At 38.7% G+C, this 12,349-nt stretch overlaps 1 protein-coding gene across 2 annotated transcripts; it reads right to left on the reverse strand.

Annotated features, from left to right (window-relative positions):
• Positions 1 to 812: 812 nt before the first annotated feature.
• LOC117925701 (protein WVD2-like 5) lies at positions 813 to 5,417 on the reverse strand. Of its 2 annotated transcripts, none has more exons than XM_034844775.1 (9): positions 5,310 to 5,417; positions 4,336 to 4,615; positions 3,962 to 4,255; positions 3,773 to 3,834; positions 3,582 to 3,659; positions 3,372 to 3,471; positions 3,195 to 3,266; positions 2,987 to 3,094; positions 813 to 1,483 (listed from the first exon to the last, which is right to left on the reverse strand). In XM_034844775.1, exons 2-9 carry the CDS (start codon positions 4,567 to 4,569, stop codon positions 1,067 to 1,069), a joined length of 1,365 nt encoding a protein of 454 aa, XP_034700666.1. In that variant the 5' UTR covers positions 4,570 to 4,615; positions 5,310 to 5,417; the 3' UTR covers positions 813 to 1,066. The 2 variants fall into 2 exon arrangements, with proteins under 2 accessions (XP_034700666.1, XP_034700669.1); XM_034844778.1 differs by lacking the exon at positions 5,310 to 5,417 and adding an exon at positions 5,251 to 5,275.
• Between the last annotated feature and the right edge of the window lie 6,932 nt (positions 5,418 to 12,349).

A 12,349-nucleotide genomic window follows, 5' to 3' on the forward strand; every position in this document is an offset into this window, starting at 1 on the left:
TTTATCCCCACTAAGCCAGTCACTTATGATTCTATTCTACGCAGAATTTCCCATTTGATTTTGGCCCCACCATAACTACGATACTGCCACGTGGTTTGATTTCTTCATCAACGGCTCTTATTTTATCACCCATCTGTCTCTCATACTAATTATAATCTTCTATTTTTAATTCAAAAGATTCAACCACCTCCACCTGTGAAATTCAAACACGTGGAGAATCCTTCTAAATGAGAATTTTCCTTTTAATAAATTTAAATGAATTTAATTTCAAATTCATGTGGAAAATGGCAGGAAATCCAGCTGAGATTTCTGCGGAAATGCCCCGGAAAGCCATGATGAATATTTTTCATTTCCCGGTTTTTCCGGCCTTTTTCTTACGGCTATGTTTGGTTTCTAGAAAATTTGAAAGAAAATACAAAGAAAAGAAAATACAAAGGAAAAGCAGAGGAAAAGAAAAAGTGAAGGAAAATAAAAAAATAGATTAAAAATTAATAAATTATTTTTTTTGTTACTTCAAACTCATTTTATTTATTTTAACTCATCAATATAAAGATTAAATAATTTAAAAATACATAAGTTTTTAATTAGTTTTAATCATATTTGATTTTCTTTTATATTTTTCATAGAACAACCAAACATAAAAAAATCATTTTTCTTTGCATTTTTTTTCTTTCCTTAGTATTTTCCGGGAACCAAACATAACCTACATGATTTGTGGGTATTTCTAAATTCTAAGAGGCTGCCGAGGTTCCATTTTGTTTGCTAAAATTAAGGTATTTTAAAATAATAATAATAATAATAATAATTACAAATGAGCATAAAACAAGTGATCATTAGAAAATATGATACTGAAATGCAAATCAAATCCTGATACACAACCATAACTGGGACTAGCAGACAAATAGCAACTCCTCTTTGCCACAGGCTATGAACAAGTGAACATTACTAAAACATGAGTCAAGATCATTCACACCTTCATAATTCTACTATTTCATATTTCAGTAGAAATGGAATTTGGGGTTCTTTGAATACATATTCCCCATTTCAATGCTGCCCCTGGTTGAACTCAGCAAGCAGTTGGCTCGGTCTTTAGTTCCCCAAAGGAATCTTGCTCTTGCTCTTGCTCTTGCTCCTTTTCTTCTGCAGACTCTGTATCTACATGAACTTGGCTTTTGGCTGGCTCACAAGTCTGTCCTGCCTCCTGCTCCACCTTATGATGTTCCTGATGTTGGGCAAGAGACGTGGTATTCTCTGTTCCACTAGCTAAGGTGGTTTTCTGTGAGGGAAGTTTTGGTAGAGATTTTCGGAGTGGCTTCTTCAATTGCTGAGGGGATGATCTTTTGGTGGGACCATTTTGGGTGGTTTTCTCATCTAGACTTAGACGGCCCAAACGAGTGCTTTGGCTGCTGTTCTCTTCTGTGACTGCCATTGGTGAGTTCTTCTGGCAGCTGAGCTTGGGAGATTTAGCTTTTGTTGGTGGCATCTGCATCATTTAAAGAATTTGAGAAAAAGAACACCAAACTGAAAATGTTCAAATATATAAATGGCAATTTGGCCTAGTGTGTATCCAATTAGAAATAGAAATGAGTTTCTACATCCTATGATCTGGGGATGAAATGAATTTTGACACCTGCGACACTAACACTGGACACATAAATCGTGTATGCAAACCAAGCATTTGCCATCAGCAGAAGCCAGCAGAAAACATACTTATAACCCTTGCTATTCTTAACAACCCAAACCCTAGCTACAAAATTTAATATCCTCTCAGTATATTAGACAAGCCCAACAGAAATTTATTTCATTACCAGTGCATGATTCAACTGCCAAGGGAGTCATATCTTTGCATATAAATGAAAGTTGATTAGTTGTGCATCTACACTCTTCCCAAATCAAATTCCAGACTGACCTAAATAGCTAACTCATTAATCTGTCTACTAAAATATTCCATATTGAAGCTGTCAAAAGACGGAAGTAAAACCAGTGGGATACACCCGCACGCTCTTGGTAGTGTTAGGGCCACAAAATCTTAAGGCGGAGAGAAGAGTCTTATCAAATCCCTCTAAGTTTCAGGAGCTACATAGAAGTGAAAATCAGCACACATTTGACAAAGTTCAAAAAATATTTCAACCAAACCTAAAATATTTACCAGAAGTTACAGCGGCTTCAATAGTCCACTGTGATATCATAACTTCCACAAAGGTTTGCACTCTCAAATTGTGACACATGACCATCAACATTTAGTCTGAAGGTTAATAACCGAATATTGCATCAGAGCTTGAGAAATACAAGGTTAAGAACTAAATATTTTATTGGAATCTCGGTTTACACTCAAATCAGGTAACCAAAAGGTACTATAGAGAATAAATATGCTTGTACATACAATCAGAAAGCATAATTAGAGTATCTGAATGATTGTATGCAGTCAACCAAACATTCATCCCATACCTTGATGGGTTTAGATAAACAGTCATATTGACAACTCGATCTGGAAATGAGAAAATGTACAGTAGTTAACAACCTAACAATGAGTGGTGGAACTTGAACTCGCAAACCTAGGTTATTGGTTGTGGGTTCAAATGTAAATAATTATTTCACCACAACTTCATGAGTAAATGGTGTGTGTTTTAGTAATTACAAGAGGCAGACAATTTTTTATGCACAAACATCTATCTGGAAAGCTTTCTCCAAAAAATAAAGTTTTTCAGAAGCAAAACTGACATCCTTAGGGGATAAACCATTCTATAGAGAACCTTAGCTAACAACAAAGAATAGACCAAGAATCAACAGTAGATGTTATTAATTTTCTAGGTAATGAGGATGAGAACAAAGAAAAAAAGAGGGGTGATTACTTTTAAGTAGAAGGTTCCAAAAACATATTTCAGGTCCTAAACATATGATATAACTGGAGACGTTTATGCCCATGTGAGAAACTAAAAACAAACAGTACTTAATATCAATCCATGACAACTAGAATAGAAGTTACCTTCTTCAACTCCACCTTGGGTGTAGGTTCATGGTAGAAGCTTGGCATAGGGGTTGCTTTAAAATTTAAGCTCTTCCGTAGCATCTTAATCTCTGCTTCTTGAGTCTCCTATAGAACATTTGAGCTCAAAGTCACCAAAAAGGACAGCTGAAATCAATGAATCAAAGTCAACAAAACCATTCAAACAGTAAACACAGAATGTTCTCACCTTGGATTTGGCTTGCCTATTAGTTCTTTCCACTTCCTTCGCATGAGTCTTTTCCTCAAGCTTCAAATAGAACTGCCCAATCAAAAAAGAAATAAAAAAATAATATCCCTGAATTTGATCAAGTGAAGCTGAAACACAAAATGAATGTAAATTTGTGCAAATAAGAATCAAACTAACTTCTTTTCGTTTCTCAGCTCTCTCATCACACTTGAAACTGAAGCCATATGCAGGAAGATGGCCTGTTCGTTGAGGTTTAGCATCTCCTTCCTCAGGGCTTCTATGAAGTAATAAGGATAACAAAACCTTAGGTGAAAATGGAATTGCTAGAAGACATGAATATTGAGGAAGTATAAGAACTTGGCAAAAGAATTAATGTGAGAAGGATACAAAGAAGCAGAATGTGCTGTTTCTTCAACTTTAGCAGGTGATCCCTGTTTCACAGGTTTCAAATGCTTTGTCTGTTCCCTGTGGTGCAAAACCATATTTCAGAACCCCAGATTAAGTTTTCAGCCAGTAGATATTTTGTCATTATTCAAATAAAAAAAAATCAATGATCTCAGCTTTTGCTTGCAACTTACTTATGGCCTTGCAATTCCTTCATGCTCATGGGAGGGGGTACCATGTAAGACTTTTTAGATTGCTGTGCAACACACATGGAATTAAACTGCGATCACTAACTGTTAAGGGGTGTGTCCAAAAGCTTAAAAAGAAATTGTTTTAAACTTAGATTCCAACCTGTGATTAGGTTATTTAAAGAAACAAATTACCAGGGACAGTTTGGTGGTACTAGGCTCAGCTGCCAACATTGCATCCCTGCTTGAATCAATATTTGAGATGCCTTCAGCAATCTGCCTCTCATCAGATGATCTCTGGTTGGTGGCAAGAGCAAGAGGTTGCTTCAAAGCGACAGAGCCATTTGAAACAGCATATATTGCATCTAAATGTTTCCCATATTTGTTATTTCTTTCAGTACTCTTGTTGTTTGAAAGCTTCTCAGCATCAGTCTTTCCTTGACCTTTTCTGGAGAGGTTTGTGTTATTTGTGCCTTCTACTCTAGATTCCTTTAAATTGAAATCGACAGAGAGATGCTTTTAGATTAAGCAATAGAAAAGTATGCAATGGTTACACCAAAAAAACATACCTTAGACACAATTGAAACACTTCCATCAGCAAGGAGATTAGACCCGTCTCCAGCTTTCTGTGCCAGAGATTCAAGAGTTTCACTCTCTCCCAACTCAGAAATTATTTTGGTACTCCCATCTGGTGCTTCATTTTCCATGGGACCATTAAGAATCCCATTTACTTTTCGCATGAAAAACCCTTCTGCATCAGAGTTAGGAACCTCATTTTGGTGGCTCATCTCCACATCAACCATGGAATTGCCAATATCCAACACACTAACTGATCCAAAACATCATACACTGCAAAGAAACATAATGTAACACAAAACTGATTCAACAGAAGAAGGAAATGAAGGCCAGAACTATTTCCAGTTCCAAAATGAAACTGATACAGCAATTGCCCACATAGAAATGGCTCCCAGAGAATTCCCCCAAAGTAAGCCATTGTCAAGAAACAACAAATTCCCGTTCTCCAGGCTTCCAACACTTTAACAAGAAAACAGCTATTTTCAGGCATATCGATTATCTTAATTTCCAAGGGGAAAAAAAACACGACAACAACAACGCTCTTCAGAAACCAATTTCATTTTCTCCACTAAAAGAAACTTTGGATTTCCCCAAAAGCCACAATCATGAGCAAGACATTGTTCAAGAACAGAGAATTTGGCCATATCTCAAAATCTCATCGATCCAAAACCAAAGCATTGGCAGACTAAGCTTCAAATCACAAAAAAATAAAATAAATAAATAAAAAATACACACAACAAAATGCCATTTTCAAATCAACCCAAATTGCAAGTTCAGAAACTGATAGAGACCCGATTTCACAAACACCATTCCAGCGAAGCATGAAATCTACAGGAACTAGGGCATCAAGTTAACACTAAATTGGTCGGTGAAAACAGTACTACTCAATTCACATCAATTATACATACAGAGAGAAATGCAGTAGAATTTGAGAGGAAAACAGAGAAGAAAAACACTTGGGTATAACCTGAATGGGGCAATTAAGACACCATTGATGTAGGGGTTGAAATAGCAAAGAGATCCAGAAGTGCCTTTTTTGGGAACACTCGGCTTTTTGGAATCGAGGCTTGGAGCCTGAGATAACAACCACAGTCTACTTCCTTGTCAGAATTTACTGCAAGTAACAAATGCAGTAAATAAGAAAAATATAAAAAGGAAAAAGAAATAAAAGCTTATAAATGTTATAAATGGTCAATAATGGTAAATAAATTTTACATATTTTCTATTAGTATTGCTTTCATTCATTTAATTTATGTTATATATTGTCGGAAGTTATAAGCAAATTATTTGGCTTTGTCGTGATGAGAAACTATGCACAAATCCCATTTAATATTATCATTATAAGATATTATGTGTGGCTTGTCATTTAAAAAAAAATTTTAACGTGAATTTTGATGTTGAAATACATCTTGATCCAATGAATCTTGGAGTTGTAATTAAGGAAGGAAATCAAACATCATTGTAAGATCACAAAAAACTTTTGATTTTCTTTTGTTATCTCGATAGAGGTTTAAAAATAAATATTTTAAAGTAAAAGATTTTGTTACTTTTAGGGGGTGTTTGGTGCACGGGAATAGAGAGTGGGAATAGACATCTCATTCCTTTTCTCCCTTATTCCTATGTTTGGATAAATGTTAAGAATGCGGAAATTAAATAAAAAATTATTCCGACAGAACTCAAATCCAACTTATGAGTCGGATTTGGATTCATTAAAAGTAGGTGGTATTCTGATTCATTAAACCTATTTGATAATATAAAATAACCTGTAGACCCCCACTTGGGCCTCATTCTCCATGCAGCTGATTTTGCCACGTGGAGGAGCCCCAGCGAGCCACGTGTCACTCTCGGATTGGTTGTTGAGGAATCAGATTGGTGGTTTGGAGGACCAATGAGAGGTCGACACGTGGAGGGAGATTCTAGAAGATTCCTGCATGCCGTTAGCAGGAGCGGGGGAGAGAGAGGCTGAGGGTGTGGTGTTTTTGGTGGCTGTCTCTGCAGGTGGTTAGAGGGGCAAATCCGGGAGAAAAGAAAAAGGGATTTTGCTTTTTGGCAGAGACAGGCAGGGAAAGGAAGTGGGGGGTGCGTTTTCTGTTTTGGAGGGGATTCTGGGTAGCTGTAGAGAGGGAGAGGAGGCTACCAGAGGGAGCTTTTAGGGGAGGAGCTTTTTGTTTGGCTGTAGAGAGAGGTATTCGTTTTTTTTGGAGGATACCAGAGGGAGCTTTTAGGGGAGGTATCCTGGGTTTTGGGGGAGACGACAGAGAGCTTTCAGAGGGGAGGACTTTTTGGTTTGGTGATTTTGAGAGGTTCTTCTTTTGGGGGAGGTTTGCAGAGAATAGAGAGTTTTGGGTGCTTTTGGGTTGCCGGGAGAGAGGACTTCCTGGCCGTTCTCAGCGAGATATCTTGAGAGAGTTTTGAGGGCGTATTTTGAGGGCCATTTTTGGGAGGATATCTGGAGAGCGGAGTTTGAGAAAACCAAGGAGCAAACAAGGAAGTAAGTTTTCCTTTTCTTTCTCTTCATCCACTTTTATCAAGACGTGCTGCTACTGACCTCTGGATGATGCATTGTTTTTTTTTATTATTCTTCATAGTTGTTATTTCCTCTATTGCTTCTGTTTGTGCTCAAAATTGATTTTAATCCCATTTTATCTGCTCTGTGGCATTTTTAATGGAAACAAACCTTTTAATTCACCCACCTGCAAGCCCATTGACTAAGAGATGAAATGTGGTTCTTCATGCTTCATCTTATTTTCTTCCGTCATTGTTCTATCTTACTACTTTTTCTCTCCGTTCTCGACGTTGGGATTTTCTTGGACATGAAGCTGTAATGGGTAGTGAATCTGCAACAATTACAGAAGATTCCAATCTTGAATACATCAATGGCATGCGATTCATTGCGACCATATGATATCATGAGCTCTGTGTGGGATTTGATCCTGAAGGCATTTATGAGGATTCATTGTCATGCTCAAGATGTGCAGTAGCTGGAATGCCAGGAAAATCCGTTGTGTTTAGCTTATGAGATGGTAATAGTGAACGTTTGCTGGAAGATGGTTTTATAGAGATCTGCCTGTATTTGTTACTAATGCTGGTGAGATGGCTCTGGTTGCTTCAATGGTCGAAGGGAATCAATGGAGGGAATATTGCAATGACTGGAAATTTGAATCGCATTTGATTTCTGATATTAATTGTTTGGAGTCTCTAACTCCATCTGCTGAGTGAGCCTGCATTATATTGACCCAGTTTGGACCAACGGGAGTCTCAATTATTCCAGAGTAGCTGGGAGCACGGCTGGAAATGCATGAAGTGGACGATATGAAGAGGTTGTGGTCCTCTCCTCAACGGGTAACAGCTTGAACCCTCTCGGGAAGTTTTGTGCCAAGAGTCTTCTCTGGTTTCCATGCTGCTACCGTCAGCTCCACTGGTGCTTTCTAACGTTTTCTGGTATATAGGCAGAAGGTGTCACTGTTAACGTCCCAGTGCCATATCGCATCATACCCATCCACCTGTAAATCCCTCCTTCTCACACGTTCTGCCACTTATCCCATTATCACCCCATGCTATTACCTCTCTGCTATGCCCATAAAACCTATCCCTCATATTATCACCATGCCGCCACGCCACAATACCCATGTCATCTCATATCCATGCATATTTGTCCTCACTCGTTCCCTCTCTTCATTACCATACTTGGTGACACCTATTGGCAGCCATACTTCATGATCATCCAACCCTGTATGTCATGCAGCCATCACACCATTTCTCACTCATTATTCCCATACCCATTTCCCTCTCTTCATACCCACATCAAATTCATACCCACCACCACTCACGCCCATCACTTCCCTAACCGTGTCACCTTTCCCTCTCTACACTACACGCCTCCATACCCATTTCCTACACCCGTCACAGCTACTGGGCCCACACACTTGACGCGCTACTTGTTTTTTTTAGTGAAGATGTTGGAAGAGCAGAGGCGAATATGGCTCTGATGATATCCAAGAAATTGAAGTGAGGAGAGACAGAAAGAGAGAAAGATGGCAGCAGACGTGGCATGCATGGACAGTCATGTACAGAAGGCAGCAGAAGAGTGGGAGGGTACCTTTTTGTGCATCCAAATTCTTGAGCACCAGATTTGGGTTTGGTCTGGTTTTGCTGTTCTGGGCTGTGAATAAACTGAGGGACACCATTATCCATATAAGCAAGAACGCGGGCATGTTAACCTTGAAGGAAGAGGAAATGATGAAGAGAGTGGATAGAAGTGTGAATGAGATTTTCTTCAGAGCTACAACAGTGATGACAGTTGCTGTGCTGAGCCTTGCATGCCCATACCTCTGCACTTCATATTCATATCTTCATGCTTACACCTATGTCTCATACCCTATGCAAATCTGAGTCGAGTTCTCATCGTCAGAATCAGCGCCGGAGCGCCCAATCCCTGCTCGTTATGATGATCAGTGGGCAGTGCTTCAGTGGGACGCATCCCATGCTCCAGAAATCCATAGTGATGCAGTTTCACGGACAGAAGCATTCATGAATCACCATTATGAGGGTCGTACTGCTATGGTGCTTTTGGTTTAAACCCATCTCACTACCCATCTAACCCACTATTCCTCATGTCTTCCATGTTCATTAATATGTTCATCACTCCCCTATACCCTCAGCCGACTAATCATTCCGTCCATATCTCTCGTTCATTCAACCATTTGAAATCACCTTCAAACTATATGCCGTTCTGAAACTCCATTCATCCAGCCCACCATTCCACTTAGTGCATGCAAAGCGAGGGACTTGGTGAAAAGCGTACTGCGCAGCTTCTCTACTGCCCGCTCCCCTACTTCGGCGCAAATGGATCCATCAGACCGCTACTGCTACAACCCCGTCTTGCGCTGGAACCCTCAGGTGGAAGCCTACTTCTCCAAGGCAGACGGTCCTCACCATTTCTCTCGCATCTCTCAAGCCCTAGCACGTCCATCTTGCTACTCTTGTATCCGTGTGAATACACTCAAATCAACAAGTGATGCTGTTATTGAGAAGCTATTGGCAATTATACAGGAAACAGAGCTTGGTAACACTGTTGATGGCATGCATTTAAGTGAAAGTAATGCCACTGCCAAAATTGATATGGGAGGGAATTTAAAAAGCTCTCTGAGAGAATATAATAATCACCTGAATTTGGATGAGCAAGAGAAGGTTGCCTTTGGAAACTTTGAACAGTTGGATTCTCAGAAGAAAAGCTTGGAAACTGGTTCAATTTCTAAGTGCCAGTTACCCGGGCTAGACTATGTTGACTTTGTCAGAGGCTCAGGACCACACACAATTGAATATGGCTATGAAATTGATAGACCTCCAAAGGAGGTTATTGTGAGTCGTAAATGTGCTGAGGCAGTTCTTCGAGGGGCTCAGGTATACGTCCCTGGTGTATTGGCTTGCAGTTCTCATGCTGAGAAAGGGGAAATATTTCTTCAAAACCTGCCAAGCATTGTCGCTGCACATGCCCTAGATCCTCAACAGGATGAGAGGATATTGGACATGTGTGCAGCCCCAGGAGGGAAAACTACTGCAATTGCTATCCTTATGAAGGATCAAGGGGAGGTTATTGCAGTTGATAGATCTCACAACAAGGTGATAGATATTCAGAAATTGGCTGCTGAGACTAGACTTGCTACTGCTGCCAATGTTGACAGGCTCCTCTATAATGACCTCGTCGAGATCGTCCCTCTCGTTCAGTTTCTCATTGACCGGAAGGCAAGCAGTTTCGTTCACCAGAGTTGGTGCAGTCATCTACACCAAGATGCCTTCCAGAGAATCTTTGTCCAGGAGGTTTTCTGAACTGAAAGAGAGAAATACAGCTCAATATATCCCCACAAAACAACAAAGGGAGTTCAGCCACTGCTTGCACCACAATGCCCTCCGCCAAAGAAAATGAAGTGAAGTCCTCTATAAATCCTGAATCGGACTTCACTCTGCGGCTTGGCAACGAGCAAGCACCCAGCCCAAAGAAATATTCTGACACAAGTCTGAAAGCACTGGAACTGCAGACAGGTGTTGATCTGGATTTGAGTCTCTCTCTACTGGGCCTGCCGAATCCGATATCATTAGTGTCCATGCAAGCTCTAGTCTGCTCCGCAATGCCATAGATATGCCACTGAGAGTTGCCAGAGTTGCGCATCTGGATGAAGGCTCAGCATGATGCCCGTGGAAACCAGGGACTTTTTCGTCATTTCCATTGAAAAAACCAAGGGAAATAGATTACATTCTCATTGGATTTTTCTTCATCACCTTTCCACTTGTGCGTCAACGTGTGGCCACCTTTGACCCGAGTGCTATCTTCTTTTTACCATCTTTAACTTTTTTAAAAATCACTTTCCAAATCCTTTCTCTTCAAATAAGTTCCCTGGTTTTGGTTTTTAAATAATCCCAACTTCAAATTTCCCCATCCTTAGCCTTCTTCTTAGGTCCCGAAAAATCCATTTTCCAATAAAATTCGTTGTCATTTTCTTCGGCAACACGCTTTTCACAACTTCCATGATTTTGAGATGTTTTAAAATAAGTGTGAATTTGTTTTCTGTAATTCCAAATAATGGAATCTACAAAATTAATTCGCTCAAAATAAATCGGGCTTTGGTGGGGGCCCTACATATGAGATTTCATGATTGATTGACCGATTGATTGATTTATTTGACATGCATGATTGATTTACTCTATTCCCTGCTATGCGCTTAATTATATTTGTTCATTGTTCACTAACCATGTTTCATGATAGTGCGTTCGTGATTGCCGCCCAGGTACGTATCTATTCATATTTCGCTCATTCTTTATACATGCTTTGCTTCTCATATTGTGCATGATCGATTTGAGTATTCATCGATTTTCTTGTTGATTGCCACGTTAGCTTCATTTTATTAGTAGAGACCCGACTGTAGGGATTTAGAGGGGTGCTACGGTCTTTACCGTACCTTCCCGATAAGTAACCTGGCCCCCGAACCCGATCCGGTTTTTCATAGACCGCCTTTTCCAAAAATAAGGAGTCACACTTAGGGTTTTTCTTTCTTATTTTGTTTACCCTTTAAAAATAAAACAAAAATAAGTGGCGACTCCAAGTCATTTTCTTAATCAATAAAAAATCAATTTTTCAAATATAAAAATCGAGCTCGCCATCGAGTGGGAAACGCATGAGCACCGAAATGCGGGGTCCACATAACCTAAATTACTATTTTACCCTCTTATCTTGTTCTTCAAACCCGATGTTTATCTTCTTTGTAAAGGTAGAGATCTATTCATCATCCACTTCTTATCTTCTTTGCAAAGCTAGAGACCCACTCATCATCCAATTCTCTGCAACAAGTGATTCTTCCAAATTGAATCAATTAAACCTTCCACGATATTTAAAAAAAAAAAAAATCAATTTTTAATTTATAGGGTTTTGGATGTTCATTTTGATTGTTGGATCTAGGATTCATCATTGTTTGCTGCAACTAGATTCTGAAAACTCCCTTCTACATCTTCGATCAGGTTTACCTTATTTTCTCTTTTTTCTTCTACTTCTTTATATGTGTTTCTTATTCTCTATAAATTGATTAATTTTTTTTTATTAATTTATGTTTGGAATCTTTGATGTTTCTTTATCTTGTATTAATGAAAACTAGAGAGAAAAATTGAAATGGTTGGAAAAAGATTTTTCGATTTCATGTGTTTACAATATTGAAAATTTTTAATGGTTAGGAAAAAAATAAAAAGAAAAAAACAAACAAAAACAAAACTTTTGGTTTTTTTTCCCCTTTGTTTATTATTATCGGCGTCTTCCTTTCCTAGTTAAAGCTATGGATTCTGCCGTCTCGCAGAATAGATTTGAATTCTTTTATTTCCTCTTTTGAAAATAGGAAAAACATTTGTTAGCTTTGAGAATTTAAATATTATAATAAATAATTTTTTTTTGAAAAATATAATTTTATAACTACTTAAGCATGACAAATTATTCAAATTTTTAATAAAAATAATAATTGAATA

Source organism: Vitis riparia, chromosome 11, assembly GCF_004353265.1.
Source record: "Vitis riparia cultivar Riparia Gloire de Montpellier isolate 1030 chromosome 11, EGFV_Vit.rip_1.0, whole genome shotgun sequence".
Lineage (NCBI taxonomy): Eukaryota > Viridiplantae > Streptophyta > Magnoliopsida > Vitales > Vitaceae > Vitis > Vitis riparia.

What these genes read in the sequence shown, in the direction of transcription:
- LOC117925701 (XM_034844775.1), bottom strand. Translation starts at nt 4,569, where the DNA reads ATGGTTGATGTGGAGATGAGCCACCAAAATGAGGTTCCTAACTCTGAT. An exon ending in ACAGCACATTCTGCTTCTTT is followed by an intron (nt 3,472 to 3,581) that starts GTATCCTTCTCA and finishes ATTACTTCATAG; the next exon opens with AAGCCCTGAGGAAGGAGATG. An exon ending in GAGCTGAGAAACGAAAAGAA is followed by an intron (nt 3,267 to 3,371) that starts GTTAGTTTGATT and finishes TTGATTGGGCAG; the next exon opens with TTCTATTTGAAGCTTGAGGA.